The sequence below is a fragment of the Aulostomus chinensis genome, chromosome 10, assembly GCF_037954235.1.
Source record: "Aulostomus chinensis isolate RoL2024-O1b breed Wild chromosome 10, RoL_Achi_v1.0, whole genome shotgun sequence".
Lineage (NCBI taxonomy): Eukaryota > Metazoa > Chordata > Actinopteri > Syngnathiformes > Aulostomidae > Aulostomus > Aulostomus chinensis.
The window spans coordinates 24,346,195-24,364,768 of record NC_141329.1 but is presented as its reverse complement, the minus strand read 5'-3'; the positions used below and the strand labels follow the sequence as shown (position 1 = coordinate 24,364,768).

At 43.3% G+C, this 18,574-nt stretch overlaps 1 protein-coding gene across 6 annotated transcripts in view; it reads right to left on the bottom strand.

The window, feature by feature from the left end:
* The window catches only part of robo2 (roundabout, axon guidance receptor, homolog 2 (Drosophila)), a 298,999-nt gene that overhangs the window by 134,720 nt on the left and 145,705 nt on the right, over nucleotides 1-18,574 (bottom strand). For all 6 annotated transcript variants that reach the window (XM_086216565.1, XM_086216563.1, XM_086216568.1 and 3 more), the window contains one exon: nucleotides 10,186-10,512. In XM_086216565.1, the coding sequence (XP_086072691.1) occupies nucleotides 10,186-10,512 (327 nt within the window). The remainder of the gene's footprint in view (nucleotides 1-10,185; nucleotides 10,513-18,574) is intronic.

Below are 18,574 nucleotides of genomic sequence, written 5' to 3'. Positions count from 1 at the left end.
AGAAAAAGGCCCATTTTTTGTGTGTAAAATGATAAAGCGTTGAGGGCGTAAAGGTTTTATAGATGTCAGAATCCCATGTTGGGTTAAAAATGTCATAAGCTCGTAATGAGGTGAAGCTGACAGTGATCTAGTTTGGAGTTTACTGAATAACAAAAGAACTTGAGGACTATAAAAATGAATGAGCTGACAGGCGCTCATATCCTCCAGCCTGAAATTAAATTATCTATGCTTTTCTTCCTCTGAAACAGGAATAATCCTGCCTTCTCCGGCTATTTCTCCTTTCATACATCTCCCAATAACACTAGTGTAACTGTATTAGCAGCGTATGCAAGAGACGCTCTCCAGACTGTCAAATGCAGTTCTGTTTCTCAGGCCTCGGGGTCATATGATGGTCAATCGATGATCAGTCAAGGGTCATACGCAGAGCTGGCTAAAGGTCAGCGTATCTAGATCCCAAGGTGCGAGGAGCCCATCCACCTCCTCAACTGCTGGAGGTAAATCATGCGAGCAACTGCCTTCTGCTTGGAATCTACAAATCTGATAAGAAGGGCAATTTACCGCATTGTTAAATTCAGCATCTACTTTGGCGGCAAGTAATAATTGTTTCGATTATTCTACTGATTATTTTCTTGAATAATTTGTTCAATGTCAAAGAATTTTCATGCCTGACACAAGTTCACTGACACCAAGATGAGATCTGCAAATGTCTTTTTTTTTCATCTGACTAACCAAAACACAATGATAATCAGTCTGCTTTGTTCTTAGAGCAAGGGTGTGTGTGTGTGTGTGTGTGTGTGTGTGTGTGTGTGTGTGTGTGTGTGTGTGTGTGTGTGTGTGTGTGTGCGCGCGCGTCAAATCAACAAAAAAGAGGCAATTAAACTCATGACATATCAGTTGCATCAACTAACAATCGATCAATCAATTGTACATTTGTCCCAACCCACATATTTTGAATAACATAATTTTACCTGACCTCCCACATCCCAACAGCAGTCAAATCGATATTCATGAAGTGTCAGAGTTGTAATTCATGAGTCTGTTCCACATGAAAACCATGGGGACCTTTACAAGAAAGACGAGAAAAAAAGTGAACATGTAAATGGCACAGTTAATGCCTGGGCTTGGCTTATGTTGGCCAATTAAGCAGTTTTGTTTTTTTCAGCTCCATTATGATGCGACGTCTTGGGGTTCATTTTCCCTGACTGTGCCATTTAGGCCTCAAATGGGCAAACGTTCACTGTGCCAGTTGGACGACAAAGAGGGTGTTTGGAATCTGTTACGGTGTGTTTTAGTGTGTTGCTATGTCTGATGCGTGTAAATGGGTCCAGCTAAGTGTGTGCATCAGCACATGTGCCTTTACACACCCTGTGTGTTGTGCCCTAATTTGTGCATGAAACAGGAGAACATTAATGGCTTTTTAAGATCAGTGGAGTCAAGTGAGCACGCTCATCAGTTAGCCACACACCCCTCGGTGATCACTCAGTGTCATTAAATTTCATTTCCTGTGGATTGAGGATATCTGAGTGGATCCAAGACAAATCCCTGCCATTATAGTCACACTTAAGATGATTCACTGCCTTCGTTTCTGTCTCAGTGGTGGTGGCTACTGTTGTGAGTGCAATACATCAACAGTAATCTTTGCAAACACACTAACAACTCAATAGATTTCTTTGGATTTTAGGAAAGCAATATCTTTCCAAACACTGCCCCCTCTGAATTTCTTATCAACATAAGCAGGCAAAGAGAAACATGCTGATTAAGTGACTATACACCCATCCTCACAAACACACACGGAAACAAACACGGGAGGCACCTGCACATGCATTAATAGCTTTGCCCTGAACAGTGCAGAGCATGAGGGCCAGCCGCAAGAGGCCCCGAGATAAGATTCTGCTTAGCATTTGAATGGGGTGTTCTGATTTCTATTCAGTTGGCCTTTGGCCATGCTAGTGCTTAAGTGGTCTGGGCGAGTCTGCCTGGTCTCTACTGTGCCAACCAATGTGCAGGCTCATATCTGGCAATATGTGATGTCTGTCAGTATCCTGGTCTGTTTGTCTGTCTGTCCGTTTGGCTGGTTAATCATCAGCCTGGCTCGCTGCTAATCATGTTCACAGCTGCTGAAGCAGGTGGCTGCACATACCACAGCTCCCAGTCTCATTCACCATGTGATGTCATCTCCCTGCACCTGGTCACATTGCATTACATACCACTGAAGCAGCGAGTGCCTTCCTCTATGAAATCATGTCTAGCTGAGGACCTTAGACATTTATTTTTCACTGGAGTGAAGGCAGCGGCTCCTGCTGTGTGATGGTGGCTGCTCTTCCTTCACCTTAGCCAAGCCTGGGACTGCTTCTTAGGGAGGACAAGACTCTATTTTACTATGAGGGCCAAACATTACTATTACGAAAACAGCAAAACCTACCATATTTCCACCAATACAGTGATACTGTACTTACATTTTTGACTTTCCAGTATTGTAGTATTCGGTACATAGCACAGATTGATTCTTCAACACAGGTAACTTTCAACTTGAAACTACAGCAATTGAACTTCCTTTGCTAAAATAACCAATGGATGCAGCAGAAGAGTCATGTACTAGTATGGCTGTAAACCAGAAGTGAACCACAGCTGTCTCAGATATCACACGTTTAAACATTTGATCTTGTCTCCGTTCACTTTTGAAAATGATCACATGGTTTGAGTATCACTTTCAAACAGCAGGACCGGAAACAAAAAAGGGAGGGAGGAGAAAAGGGGAGAGGAGAGAGAGAGAGAGAGAGAGAGAGAGAGAGAGAGAGGGAGAAAGAGAGAGAGAGAGAGAGAGAGAGAGAGAGAGAGAGAGAGAGAGAGAGAGAGATGACAGCAGAGACCAAAGGATCCGGTTTCAGCTCTGGGCTGCAGCTGTTGATAGCTCTGGTGGCTGATAGGTGTCTCTTACAGCCAATGTTATCCAAGCCAAACACAATATCTGTCTATGCCATAAAGATATCACCAAGTCATTCATACCCATGCCTGCAATTACTCTGCAGTAGTCTAATATTTAAGAGACTGCAGAGAATTAAAAATAATATCATAAGCCAACTCAATGCACTCAAGACAAGTAGGGGAAGTCAATGATTTATTTTATTCAAAGGTGCAAACCATCAACTTCCAGCTTCCTACAGTCAGTCAGTAATTTAGGTTGTATGCAATCCTCTAATCCCTTTCCATAATTCTATACCTCCTTTCCATCCACAGGGTCCACTCAGAATATAATGAGGCTAAAATGCTGCGTCTCTCACATTCCCAAAAGGACTAGTTTGGGTGGGAACTATCCTCAACAGCCACAAAACCATTTACCCAAAACATTTTGGCATGTACGTGTGTGTAGCACGCAATCACAGCAGCTTCCTAAAAGGCGTATCAGTCCCAGTGCCAATGTTCACTGTGACTGCTGTCACCCCAAAACGAACAGGCAGAACAGCAAGTGAGACAAGACCCCTTCACAAGATCAATCCCTAGACATGTCAGTGCAAATGCGTGTTTATTTGTGAGTGTGTGAAAGTAACCAAGGGAATGATGGGCATTTGAACCAGGAACACCAGTGCAAAAAACAAAAAACAAAACACTGGTCCACACGCCACAGGGTGAATCAATTCCGGCGTTGTTTGATTCAAACCCATATCAGCTAGTGCCTGAACTTCAGCCCTCCTCCCCACCTTCACATGATGGATTACCATCCTAGGTAATCTCAGAGGCTCTCAGAAAGAGAGAGAGAGAGAGAGACAGAGAAAGAGAGAGAGAGACAGACAGAGAAAGAGAGAGAGAGCGAGAAAAGAAGGCGGGTGGGGGAGGTCAGTCACTACAGGGACACATTCATTGTAAGGGAGTGCTAGGTTAAGGAATTATGGTTTGACAGAGATCCGGGGTGGATATGAGGGGCCAAAGGGTTCTTCAGGGGTCAAAGGATCCAATCCCGGCTGGACTCGATGGCAAGCCACTCTGAGAACACAGTGGCCTACAGGGATTTCCCCGAGGGTCACATTTCTCGATTAATATTATCATCACTCACTTGTCCCTTCGCCCACTTGTCAGCTAAATAAAGTGATATCAGACATATTCATCTACATTCTGGTAAACAGCAGACCTGTGCAAGAATTTGAAATGCGCTTCAGAATTATAACCCCACATTTTAGGTTACTACAAACAGACTGATGAGGTGAGGCTTTGCACGGCCTATATTTTGATCATCAACAGTATAAGTGCAAGTTGCACTGGGTTTGAATATATAAAAACAATAAATCAATATTCAATCTGAAATCAAAGCTGCGTCCAACGATGGAAGCAGAAGTATGTGAGCCATTCAGTGATTTAAAGTTGATCAATAATCAGCCTGCAGACATATCTCAATAATTTACAGCTCAGCATGGATCTCAAACTGTTTTAACAGAGTAAAAGTAGCAGGTAGACAGGGTAAGTTCACTTTATATTACATGCTTTTCTGTAGGTGCTCAAATTTTACAACAATGCTGGCAAGCTTGTATAATTTAAAGACCCAATTTAGATGCAAAAATCTATTTTTCTGTCACTGCAGAGAGAGCATCCACAGTGAAGAAAGGCTGATGAGACGTGGAGTTGGTGTGTTTGTGTGTGTGTGTATGATTTGGGGGGGGGGGGGGGGGGGTCAGGAAAATGAGGAGAGAAAGCAGGAAAAACGCAGGCAGGAAAGACAAAGCAATAGATCTGCATTGTCAGAGTGAAGAGGCCATCAATAACAGTGTCACTATAAAGACTGAGAGAGCGAGAGTGTGAAGGAGCGAGAGTAGGGTGTATAAAAGAAACACAACAAAACCCGGTGCGATGGGTGCTTCATCTTGCCAGCACTAATGGGCGTGAGAACTGGCTAGCTCAGCATTCTTTGCCTGATAGCTCACTCCTCTACTGACGGGCCGTGGCATCCATGACGGAGCTCCACACGCCTTTTTAATCTAGTTTATACACTGGAAGGTGACACAATGGTGGAGGAAGAGAGGTCGAGAGAGAGAGGGACCAAAGGTCATCCCAAACTTGGATTGGATCAAGACTTTCATCTCGCCACATTTTTCATCTCTGTCCTCAGCTCTTCATGCAATACTCCATTATTGCTGTCATTCTTGGCTCATAATTTCCATTTCCAGCACTAAACTGGATTCTTTTAAACGTATGAAGGTAACACAGGCGGTTTATTTCCCTTGGTGGACTGGTGGAGGTCAGAGCTGGGACATAAGGCCCACTGAGGGTAGTAAAAATGCAGGCTCAGTACATATCATCTGTGTGTGAGTCAGTACATTTGTGTGTGTGTGTGTGTGTGTGTGTGTGTGTGTGTGTGTGTGTGTGTGTGTGTGTGTGTGTGTGTGACAGGGAAAGGTCAGGGTGCTGGTAGTCACTGCAGCATATTCCTGATTTATCTCCCTGTGAGAGTTTATTTTTCCTAATTTCTGCTCCATTTCGGCAGGACAGTCTGACCATGTGTGTGTGATCGTGTGTGAGATCGTGTGTGTGTGTGTGTGTGTGTGTGTGTGTGTGTGTGTCGCAACAGATAACAACACCTCTTTACAGAGGTCAGCAGACTCCAGCTGCACAGACACAGAGCTGACACATTTAATCAGGGATTTGTCCTCTCTCTCAGTTTATCGGAGGAAGATATTTCTCACACCCAGACCTGGTCTCACCATCTCTCTTATCTTGGGACAACATTCTCACCTCTTCTGCATCTATATACTTTTGGTTCCTCCTGTATTTCCTATATCATATCAGTACATCCCTCTGCTTGTTCAGAGAGGAATATCAGTGCTGTAATTAAACAATACAAATTTGATTTCCTTGATATTAAATTTAAATGAGCTACTTTGTTTTTCTGTAAAGTCTGGAGCAATAATGCATATATTTTGTCAGGCAAGAATTACCCGAAAAAGCTAAAACAAAGAAGACAGGGATTTAGCTCTCTCGCTCTCTCTTTTGTGGAAGACATTAACGTTTTTTAAGAGCAAATTGACATTGAAAGGTGCAATAAAAATAATGTCCTGGTAATTAAGGAAGCCTTAAGCCGTCCCCACATCCAAATTTCAAAACAACAAGACAGACGTGCACTGGAAGAGTCAAAATATACTTAATTAGACTGTTCAGTTTTGGTGACTGTTTTACGTCCTAACTGTAGCATGCATCATTAATGTGCCATGATGGTTCCATTGTTGATTCTTCCTTCATTACCCTTCATTATTTCTCAAGGACAAGAACAGCGTAGTGGGGTTTACACAAGTATGAAGGCAGGTGTTTTTGTCCGTGTGTGAAAGTGTGCGTATTGGCATCAAAGTCTGTTGTTTATGTGCACTCGTCGCTCCATTTCCTCATTTTCTGAAATGGTATAATGAGTGCGGATGAGGCCGTGAAAGCGGGCACAACGCCCCACGTGGCCTGCTCCTCCTAGCCTGTCGCTTTATTAGCTTCCTCTCATGCTGGACACAACAGGAACAGCTTGGTACCCTCCTCTTCCTCTACTTTACCACTCATACCTCACTCTACTCAATTTTCCTGCTAATTACCTACCTTGCAGTTCGCTTAATTACACAAGTGGTGAATTAAATGATATCAAAGGGCCTTTTTAAAAGTCATCCAGTCCCTTTTTAAGTGCCATTTTGAACCCACCCAAGACAGCTGTTTCTTTTTCTGTATCATTTGCATTTTTTTTTAAAGGTTATCAATGAAATGTTAAGGGGAAAAGATACAAATCTACACCTTGAGACTCGATGACCTCATTTGTTTTGGATGCAGCGCTCCAGAATGAAACCCCCCCATGTTACTTTATATAGCTCTAGATCACATACAACCGCAGAGATGTCAGAGGTTGCATTCAGCGCTCAATTAAAAAGTGCAACTGTTCACCCTACATGCTAGTATCTGGAGCCCTAGATACACATGCTACCTGTTTAAAGGATGGAGCTAATTAACTTTTTCCTTGGGATCCTATCGCCCCAGGTGCGCCTTGTCACACTTACATATACACAGATATCCACAGTACTAGCAATTTATTCACCCACAGTGGCTGCAGCTAGCATTTCTGACACAAGCTTCACGATGATTTATGAACCTGCTCATTGACCTAGTTTATTCTAAAAAAGGGAAAAGGGGGCACATCCCTCTTATATAAGGCGTATCTATTCCAGGGAACTGGCGTGCAGTCAGTATTGGTAAGCATGAGAGGTGCAATGAGATTACAAAACAGGCAGCTCAGATAGCCTCCAGGCAACATGTTTCCAAGTTCTCTATCTTCTCAGGTACAGAAAGGTGAACAGCTACAATGAAATCTCTTCCCAACTGCAGCAATGCATGTCCAAACCTTATCCTCAAGACTCTGTGGATGCGATACAGACACTAGATTACTTCTGTCCATCCGTTTGTGAGCATTGAGTGTTCAACAACTAACACTTAAAGGAAACATGGCTGGAGCACAGCAAATGCACGCCCCCAATATGGCTCTTATTAATAATGCAGGGGCACCTCTCAGAGGCTTTCTCATCCCCCTCTTTCTCTTTACTCCACCTTTCCTTTTCGGAGAGTGTTGAGTGCTGCCCAGCTTGATGTCCAGCATTCAGCAGTGCAACACTGCTCGGTGGACACAGAGTTCAATCTGTTTCAGAGCTGCAATTCAATTATCTCACCAGGGTCCTGCTCAGTCACTCGTGAACAGAAGGGGGGCAAAGGTGTGTTCAATTTGATGGAAGGAGAGAGAGGGAGGTAGAAGATGGGGGGGGGGGGGGGCACATATCATAAACACAAAACCCCCTTTAACATGGATGTAGATTTTAAACGCTGCTTTTTTGTGCTATTAGCTTTGGCTTTACAATCACTACAGGGATGCCAAGACCTGATAAGGCTAATCACTCCCGTAAGCCAATTCGCAGTGGGACTTAGTACCCCATCCCCTCCCCCAACTCCCCTAAAGACCCCACCACAAAATAACCCTACCTCTTTCTGGGTAAATTATAAAATCCCATGGAAAATGCACTCCAAATGGTCATATTTTATGTTGCAGTAGGTAAAATGTGTTTTTAATTGATCGTCATCTCCTTGTGGCTTATCTTGCCAGTGCCTTAAAATGGTCATTGCTATGGAGGTAACATGAAATATGAGCCAGCAAGTCCAGCCAGAAGGCTTATTGTATGCAAATATACTGTGAAGCTGTTATAACTCTTTAATTGAATACTTGCTGAACCCTTAAACGATCAAAGCAGCTGTAATCTTCTCTTACACCACAAAGCTTGCAAAGGGAATAGTAAATTAGGCCACAACTAAAGGTTGTTGGTACAAGGTATTTCCTCTTCATCAGTGCACTTGCATAGCAGTATTTGATTGATCAGTACAACGTAACACCTGATGATGGTATATTATGAGGCAGCACATCAAATTTGGTCTTTAAGGGAATGTCGATAAGGTCCAAACTCATTCATAAAGGGTGTAGCTGTGTGCTGTTGTTGACTCTGAGCTTGGCCCGGGGCTTCAGCCTGGATCTCTTCGCGTGCGTTCTTATTTCTTCACCTTGCCGACTCTCCCTTATTCCCTCATCCCCTGGCCTTGCGACCCCTAAACCTTTACCTTTAAGCTATTCAATGCTTCTATTCAACACCCTCTGCTGGGTATCACATATTACACGAAGGGAAGAGAGAGGGGATGTTGAAAAGAAAAACAGAGAAACAGCGTAAGAAATGAGGTAAAAGAAAAATAATCTGGTGACTTCATCAATTTTTCATGAATTTTCATTTAGACTTGGAGAGGCCTCTTACCAGCAATCGATAGATCAAGCTGCTGTCACACAGTTAGCACCTGGGGGCTACTGGAAGACCCTCGGGGAAAGCAGGAGACTGAATCAAAGGTAGAGACAACACCCCCATTCTCTACTTCATCTTGCCCATTTTCCGAGGATCACAAACCAACAACCTTTTCAATGATCACTTCGAAATACAGTTCCAGGTCCTTTTAACCAAGTGGAAGATGTAACTTTGCGAATGAACGTTTGGTTGTTTTATGTGATGTGTAAACACTGCCATCTCCTCTGTTCGGTGATAGACGTCACCTCACTGTACTTAACCTTGTAAAACAAATGTGAGGCCAAAACCAAAACTGATTATCACTACAAAAACCGACCTTGTTGTTGGAGTATGTTTCATGAGCATAACCCCTGGGTTGAAACACAGGACAACATTAGTCGAAGTACCACCAGTTGAAACAACACGAAGCCTCTGCTCCCTGCTTTATAGCTACAGGCAGTCTGAGGTCCCTGAGAACCGCTCCATAGGAGGCCTGGATTGAACCTGATGGGGGTGCAGCTCATCTTCAAAGGTAATTTGATCCACAACTCAGGATTTACTTGTCAGTGTTCACCAGCATAGTCCAGGCAGCCTCTGTCAAATGTCTATTAGGGCTTTGATCTGTGCCTGCCACTCCTCTGGCACCAACACAGGTTCTGCAATACAGCTATAAAAAATGGGCAGACTATTATTAGGCTTTGCTTGTTTACACCGAACCTTACAAGGTTAATGCCTCTCCAGCTAAGGATTCTAAAGAGAATTTCAGTGTTTGACAATTAGAAGTGTGACAGCTTGGGCAGCTGGCTCAGCGCTGGAACACTAAGACAGAAGGTGGCACAATATTCAAGGCTGTGTAAAAGGAGTTTATGTTTGCCATGACAGTGGATTCATCTTCAGCTTTATGGCCTGCCTGAAACCTCAATAAAAGAGGGTTTTATTGAGTTAAGACTATATATTTTATTCTGAAGTCCAAGGTTAAAAAACAACTCAGCATCCAATCAAACAATGTTTCATACTGTGAGAACAAACTCGAGAGTAAATGTTCCTTTTAGCCCTCCAGAAAAATAAGCTATATTCAGTACTTTCAATTTAAGAACCAAAGCAAATTCAACTTGAAAAATGGTGTAATTAGAGCTGCCTCGCATCATTCATGTTTACTGCTATTCCCTTAAGACAATGTGATGTCCCATTATGTGTAAAATGAAAGAAAACAACATGTAAACCCAGTCTTTCCATCTATCAAAGGCAGCAATCATTCTTTATTCAGCCAAATGACTTATGTAGTTAAAAGCAAAATAATTTCCACCAGGCAGGAAGGAGGGAGGGAAAATTAAGGAAAAAAGGAGAAAGAGCTTTGACTCACATGCTACTTCCAAAGATGCATTACGGCTGACGGCTTCACCCAGATAGTTGCGGGCCACACACACATAGGCTCCCTCATCCGGTTTGCTCCGTCGTCCATGAACGATGCGTAGGAAGAATAGTGAGCCGCTGGGCAACAGCATTCGGTGAGAACGCGAGTCATCTTTGTCCGTTTCCACCCGCTCGCCGTCCTTGTACCACTCCACTGTTGGAGTCGGCCGCCCTTCCGCTTTGCAGTTGAGAGTGGCGGGCTCCCCTTTGGATACAATCAGGTCAGAGGGGTGCTCCACAATCCGGGGTGGGGAGTCCTCCTGGCGCAGACGGGATCCTGAGGGGCAGGAAAAAAAGATGAAGGTAATTAATCATTCAAGGGCTTCTTATTAAATGCAGGTAAGCTATCTGGAAAAGACATTACATGTATAAATGAAAATTACAATCAAAGATGGCATCCGCGATCCCGCTCCAGGGCCTCCTAGAACGACGTTCCTAGTATTTTGCCTCCACAAGTGCAGCTATGCGTGATTCAACATTTTAAATTGTTTTCCTTAATATGGGCATTTACACAGCCCTTCAGTTTATCCTCCCCATCAGTAAAAAATTGTTTTAGCTTGTCTTTTTTATGCCCTCCTTCCTAAAAGCCCACTTTCTTTTGAGTGACCAACTTACAGTACTTTGTGGATGTGCAGTGCCTGGAGCTAATAACTGAATAAAGACATCTTCAACAAGGGGATACCAGCTCACAGTAAAAATAGATGTTGGGAACTTCACAACAGTTTGAAGCTTTTTTACACCGTTTGCATGTTCTTTAAACAAAATACAGTACTCCTTAGCTTGCACCAATGGGCTAGCCTGCACAAGCGGTGGCAAATGAATTGGCTAGCTAATGAAATTTATTCAGTAATAGTTTGTCTTGGGTTTGAAGCATGAATAAAAACGCATACTGGACCCCTTTAATCACCATTTGAGGTCAAAAAGCAACCATCTGCTCTTCTCCACCCTACAAGCAAGAGCGTGTGTGTGTAATTGGACCCATGGGTGACCAGTGAATAGAGGCATACAGACAGCTTACATCTGAACTATACACACACACACACACACACACACACACACATATTTCAGTCTGGTGCAAACAAGTGAAACTGTTGAGTCAACTGTTGTAGAAATACACACCATGTGAATATTTATGCAGGGGTCCACACTTGTGTCAAATGCTAATCCCCTGTGGGTGAAAACCTCGGGCCACATTTTCTTTTCTTTTTTATTAGGGTTTGCAATGGGTGAGCTCTGGGAGTCTGGCAGCGAAGATAATGCTCCCCAAGTGCAATGTGTGACTGAGAAAAGGTTCTTCCTATGGAGATAAAATGCTGTTGGCCTCACATACACATATTCAAATCGTAGAGGCCCTGGGTATCATGCAACAATCAAAGAGTTTGATGGCGGATCAAAAATCTTTGATGTAGTAAAGAAAAAGAGGGCTATTTCCGAGAGGGCTCGTCTCTATCTTTTTATACTCCCATCAATAACCCTGCTGCTTCACAGCCAAATGTCAACATATTAGGGTTTTTACTAAGTTGAGTGCTGAGCTCTTTGTCTTAAAATGAGTTGTTGCAGCAGTGCATGTGATTGAGCTGAGTTGATGACGGTGCCCTTCCCCGGGGCGGTGCAGTGGCTAATGGGATGATGTCTGCTGTACACAAGAGCAGTGTACTATATAGACCTTTCTGCCTACATAAAGACTAATTTCAGCATGGGATGAAGGCAAAGCAGTGAAGGTTCCACCTCTTTGTTTGCCTGGGTATGCAACTGTTCCACTACCCTTTACACTTTAATGTCCCTGGGGCAGCTGGGACAAGTCATTTCTGCCCAGGAGTCAGTGGGCAGAAGGAGAAGCGTAGGTAAAAATCCAATCATCAGCACAATGTACAGTTCAGAGACTTAGCGTGGTGCTTGTGCACATTCACATATGCAAATATGTTCACTATACATGCACAATGTTTGTCTGAACAGGGTTTAGCCATCAAACAGTAGCATATTGACCCCTGAACAGAAGGTGGTTCTCCCTTCGTCCTAATTTGTGCTAATTCCCTCCATTTCCCTGCCATTGATTAGTGATCAGGCTGAGCTAAGTGGGGCTACAGACATGGGTTTGAAGTAGATGGGGGGGGGGGGGGGTGATATCCTGCTCCTAGAGGGTAAGATTCAATCTCAGTGACATTATGCAGAAAAATAAAAATCTACCCTTGGTGGTAGAAAAAAAACCCGAAGTAATTTCACATTGGGTAATGGCATTTTTTTGTGTTTTGTTTTAAGTTGTTTTTTTTTTTTCCCTCACTAGCAAACCAGAGATCAGCCACTTTCTCTGTCAAAGCAGGGTCAGCTTTGAATTCTGGCAGCATGTGAAATAAATGAAAGAGTAATTAACACCATGACATTGATAAATGGAGGGCAAGATTAAGGATGGACATGGAGAATCCCATCTCCCTCAGAAGCAGCGTCAAAAGGACATAGACTCTTATCTCATCAGAGCATCTGCTTTCCCCATAATCCACAGGCCCCGCGGTGTCTTCCCACTAAGACAAGTGCGCATGCACACGACCAAACTGCTGTGACTCCATTCGATTTATATTACTCTAATTTCTTTAGATCCAATTTGTATTCCAATCTACTGCTTTCTAATCACTTAAACCTTGAGTCCCCATCTGCTCTCCACTTTCCTGTGGAAATGGGCACAGCAGATGCCCCTACAATTGTCCTTCCACTGCCAGAAAACGCTGGGCCGAGTGCACAGAGGACCGGACATGATTGGTCAGTATACTTCCTGAGTGTGAAGGTAGTAAGGCCAGGTGTAGCGGTTAAAAAAAAAAAAGGAACATCCATATGTCAAGTAGTAAAAGATAAGCTCAACATGTGATCCACGGGTTCAGCACAAGCCAAACCTGCATGCCTGAGTGTTTTATGATGCCTTTCTGCCTGAGGGACACCCTGAAATATGAGATCTCCTTGAAAATCCATCTAAAAAAAAAAAAAAAAAAGAACTAATTTACACCCCTACTGTCCAGTCATCAAACCAAACTCCTTCCAAAAATGAGAGTAAATTTTGAGCTTCCCATTGGAGCTCCCTTTCTCACTCCCTTTACGGTAAATGGGCTTTCTGTTGCCCTTTTAATGCGATCATTGGTGCTGTGCAATCAAGTGCTCTCTGAGCTGAGGCGAGTGCACTTCACTAGATCTCAGGGCACACGCTCCAATCAAAATGCTGTGGTTTCCCCCGTCTGCAATAACACCACCATTACTTTTCACCAATGCTGTGCAGTCATCCACTCTTGGAGGAAAGCAGGAACCAGAGAACAAACAAACAAGCACGCAGACAGAGTGAAATCAGAGGACGTTTACTGAACCAGAAGCTGATTCTTTTCTGCCTTTTCTTTCAGGCTACTTATGTTGGCTTCACTGAAATTGGATGCAATTTTGCAATGGTACGATCCAAGAAATACACAGTGTTAGAGCCAGCTTTCCCGCTGTACACTCATTTTACTGTGCTCCAAACAATACATCACACAGGTCAGGTGACATATAAGCACTGAGATGTAAAGTTTAATATGTTTCCCATTATACAACTATAAAAAAATATCTAGGATAAAAAAAATCTCTTAACTAAACTCCTTATTCACCTTTTCCACTGACCACACACATAGAAATGGCCTTTTCTATTATCTTCTTCACATATTTATTCATGTGTGCAACAGAAGGGTCAGGCCTTTGATGATCTTTTTGTAATTATTTTCATTAGCTCCCAGGAGAAATTCTAGCCCACCAACCAAATCAATACCCCCACCAGCCTCAGCCAGGACATAAAAGGAAGGGCTCCCCAAAGAGATATTCGTTATTCTGCCAACAGACATGTGCTGCGATCACAGGTAACCAATGGCAACCTCAGACTAGGGCAAAAACTTACAGTGACCGAAGCTTCATAAAATATCAAACATGAGAACCGAGGTCCTGGCCAAGAGGAGTTGAGTATTACGGGTGAAATAGAAGAAGTGCTCCAAACCCAGAGAGCTCAATGAGCATAAAATAATAAAAAAGATAGAAAACCTCAAAGAGATTTCAGAAGGAATCAATTATGAAGTTGCTCCATTCTGATCTTATATATTCTCACACCTCTGCTCAACCTCCCACTCCATCTCTCTCACCCTCTCTCTCTCTCTACGCCTCATATCTGCTTGCCCCTGCCAACATCCCCCTGCCTCCTTCACTTACTCCTTGTTCTGTTGCACCTTAGCCTCCGTTTGAGGGTGACTGACTCATATCCGTCATGTCATCAGAAGGGGAAGTGTGAGAGCGTGGCGTGGGGAAACTGAATGTTGTTATTGGCCATCCATGACTCTGTACTGGCCAGCCATGACACTTACAAGCAGCTCCCTCTGCACCCGAGATCCATCTTCTCTCAGGCGAGCTGTCAGTAGAGAGCTTGGTGACATGTCACTAAAGACAACCTGCTGTATCCGCTGGAGTCAGCCGACTTCCTACAACTAGCCGAAAAAAATCTTCCGTGGAAGTGTTCACAAGTGCAGATTCTCCTGCTTCTGCTGCAATGGAGCTGTAGCTGGTATTTCTCAAAGGGCTTTGTTCTACCTCAGTGCTTTGCATAGAGCCCCCCCCCCCCCCCCGCCGCCCTCGCCTTCTACCTCTCCTACGATCTATACTCCGAAAGCAAACACAGTGGTAATTCTAGGAGCTGTGTTCAACCTCTCAATGCATCCTGCTTGCCTCCCACCAAATATCAGATAGAATTCTACACTGAGAGGGTATTTCTGGCAGTGGTGTGGCAGGGTCGTATTGACTGTGTGTGTGTGTGTTTATTTGCCCTCTCTTCAGTGTGCATGTGGAATTTATATATAGATAACTGTGGGAAACAGAATATCTCAGGAGTCGATTCGTGTCGCATGCATTTCAAGGAGTTTACCCCTCGTTGTTTTATTCTCCTTCTCACTCTTCATTCTGCTATCAGTTTCCATGAATAACAAAACTGATTTGATCTCTTTTTTCAGGGGATGGCCTGCAAGAGAAGAACTGAGATTGCTGACTTCAAATTAAGGAAGTGGGATGGGTGTAATTCAGGTTTGAAGGTGTGAAACAGCAGCAGCGCCCAGTGTGATGCTGTTCCTTCTCTCTGGTCTGATGAGGATTCTGGACTATGCCTCTCTTCGTGTTATATAAATTTATCCTCCCATTCCTCCATGCATTTTATACCAAATGGCAGAACTTAATAATGGCACAGGCTTGTAAAAAGAGCTAATAATGATTTCTGATGCCAAGGCCACTGAAGCGTGTGGCTCGCTCCATCACCACACCTTCGTTTGCGGTCTCTCTTTTCCTACAGAGGAAGCCTACTGGCCTGACCCTGCTTTGGCAGTGGTTCAAAACATGAGCACTTATGTGAGGGAAATCGACAACCCAGTGCCTAAAATGTAGTAAAACGTATTTGAGACGGGGAGACGTGTGATTAAAAGCCTTCCTGATCTCATCTAACAGCAGTCATCAGAGGAAAAAATATGCAATATCATAAGTAAGCAATGTTTGTGTCGATATTCTCATACGTGTGTTTTGTGCATGATGATGTAGACACAGCTGGACTCCAAAATCCCATCACCAATCCACTATTTTCCATGTGTTCCACTAAACAGTTCCTACTGTGCAATGCAATGAATTGCATCAATTCCTTTTCCCTCAAGCATGGCAATCTCTTTACCTGCATTGCTGAGGATCCCCAAGCAGATGGAATAGAGTGAAATAAATGTGTTTATTACTTTTGAAATAAAAGTGGGGGTGGAAGACGAGTCCTCTGGTATTTGTCAAAGACTGTGTTGCTCGGTGAAATATGAGGGGGTAATTGGAGGTGTGCCATGGGTCCTGATTTGTAGTGAGCACGTGGAGGCGTCACTGCATGTCAATGAGAACAGTTACCACCTGCAGCTGCTCCTTCTGCCCTCTGCTGCACATGTTAACACCAGGGAACAGAGCATGGAAATCAAGGGCGCTTATCACTGGTTTGTATTTTTACTTTTAGCTGTGCAGCATTGTCAGTAAAAAAAAAAAGAAAAAAGAAAAAAAAGAGAGAAAAAGATTTATTTGATTTCTATTTAACGGGACACTTCATTCTGTCTGGCTCTCTGAGCTAAAGGGTCAGGGGTGCTGCCAGTGAGTAGATGAAGGACTCATTCAATTTACCTAGACTCATATATCCAGGCTAACACAGAAACAATAGGCAAGGATGATGACCACGTACACCCACTACATTTAATAATTCAACCACTATAGCTGGGGGCCTCCGAATGACAAACGCCTGTGAGCAGCTCCCCAGAAAAACCATCCCAATCCTGGAGGCGAAGCTCGGGAGTTCAAACGTTCAAGGATGCCATTAAATCTTTCGTCTGATTCGCCACAATGGTTGTGACAACTGGCTCGCGCAAGGTTCCACGCTGGGACTGGAACCACAGTCAGTCTGACCTGCAGCCAAAACATACAGGAAATCATCAACTCACTCCTCGTCGTGATGATTCTGTTTACGAAGCAGTCTGAGCTCCAGTTTTTTTCCAGCATGGAAACAAGTGCAGACTCAGACAGACAAGTCCTAATACTTTAATACCTTATTATAATACACAGACTATTTATTCTATTACTCTCCATAATCTCTCATAATGGCAATACAGTTCTGATGAAATTGTCATTTCTCGCAATGGAACTGTGAATATTTGAATGTATTATAATTCACAGCATATTGTAGCATATATTAACACGTAGAACCACGTCTTAAACAACCATTCACAAACACATTGCTCATAAACAAATATATCTAGTTGAGAGACAACAAGAATGACAGGATATGATTCATACACCCTGGTAACATAATAGTCTTATACTGTCAAAAAAAAAAACCTCTGCATCAGTGATATATGAATACTGGTGTGTTGGGCCAGCATTAATTTTGGCAGCTTCGACTAGTTTTCATCATATTTCATCATCCTCATCCTGTTTTTATTTAGTTTTAGTTGACTAATAGTCTGAGCATTTGAGTCCTTGACATTTATTCATTTTTATGTTGAGTCTCTTCGGGCAGCTGATTTTAATTGAGTTTCAGTCTTTTGACTAAAAAGCGTCTTAGTTTCAGTCACATTTTAGTCATTTGATTGCTAATGTTCTCATGTGAAATCCTTGGAAATTTAAGTATCACTTTAGTCCACTTCATTCTTGTTAGTTTTAGTCTGGAATTAGTTGACAAATCTGAAATCTAACCAAGGATAGTCAACCAACATTTTTAGTCTAAGTCCCTCTGACAGAATGAACACTTGAATGAGGGGGCTAACGATGGAAGGTGACAGATATGCAGGGAGATTGCTGTCTGTTCCTAAAGGATCCTCCAGTTACTGCAGTTTTCCATCCTAAAACAATGTGTTCGAGCATAAGTTTGAGTCTCTACCTCCATCGGGTTCAGTTATCTTGTTAGGAAGGAAGAAAGGATCCAAGCTGTCATGGCTGGATGATCAATAGACCAGCTGAGGGTGGAAATGGTAGAATGAGACACTTATTCCGCGGTGTTCCAGCTGCACTGAACTGCTGCTGTGCGTGACGGAAGTGTGCTCAAGTGTCACACTCTGGCTGTCCGTCTTCACTGATCTCACATGGGGAGACAGCTCATGCATTTTGATCAGAAGGCTTGACCTCATCTTCACGCCACCGGTGAAGCACTCAGCTCAGGCACAACTACCACACAAACCTTTTGACGATAAAGAACAATAAGTACATTATTCAAGATGGACTGAGCGAATGACTGAAATACAAGTGCATTTAGAAAGAGGGAAAAAAAGTGCTTCACCACCATGGACGGCCATGCAAATTAATAAAGAATGCATGGAATGTAAATGCTTTTTGCATTCAGCCGTGTTTAGTGAATGTAGAACCTCATTAATGACTCCTTTCATAAAATAAAGTATGTTTACATGGTTGCCAGCCTGCATTAGAATGCCTCTGCGTACAGCCCCAGTGTGCTTGCGTATTCTTTGTATATTTTCTTTGAGCAACTGAACTGTGACACCTCTCCCATTTATCTGAGGGACACTGCCAGACGGCCAACCGGGAGGCAGGGTGAGGATGCTGGCATACGGAGTAATCGGTCGCTCCCGCAAACACAAAGTGTCCCTTCAGCATGAAAACACTGATAAGAACACACGCATCTCTTCCAGTGAATTTAACTGTTGTCATCTTAGCATGCTCTTCATATCCCCACGTCTTGTGGAGAAAGTTCTACGTGGCTAATAACTGCCTAGGTGTTTGCCATTGATTGACAAGGGTTCATTCACTAGCGTCTAATTATCAGGGATTATGTCGGC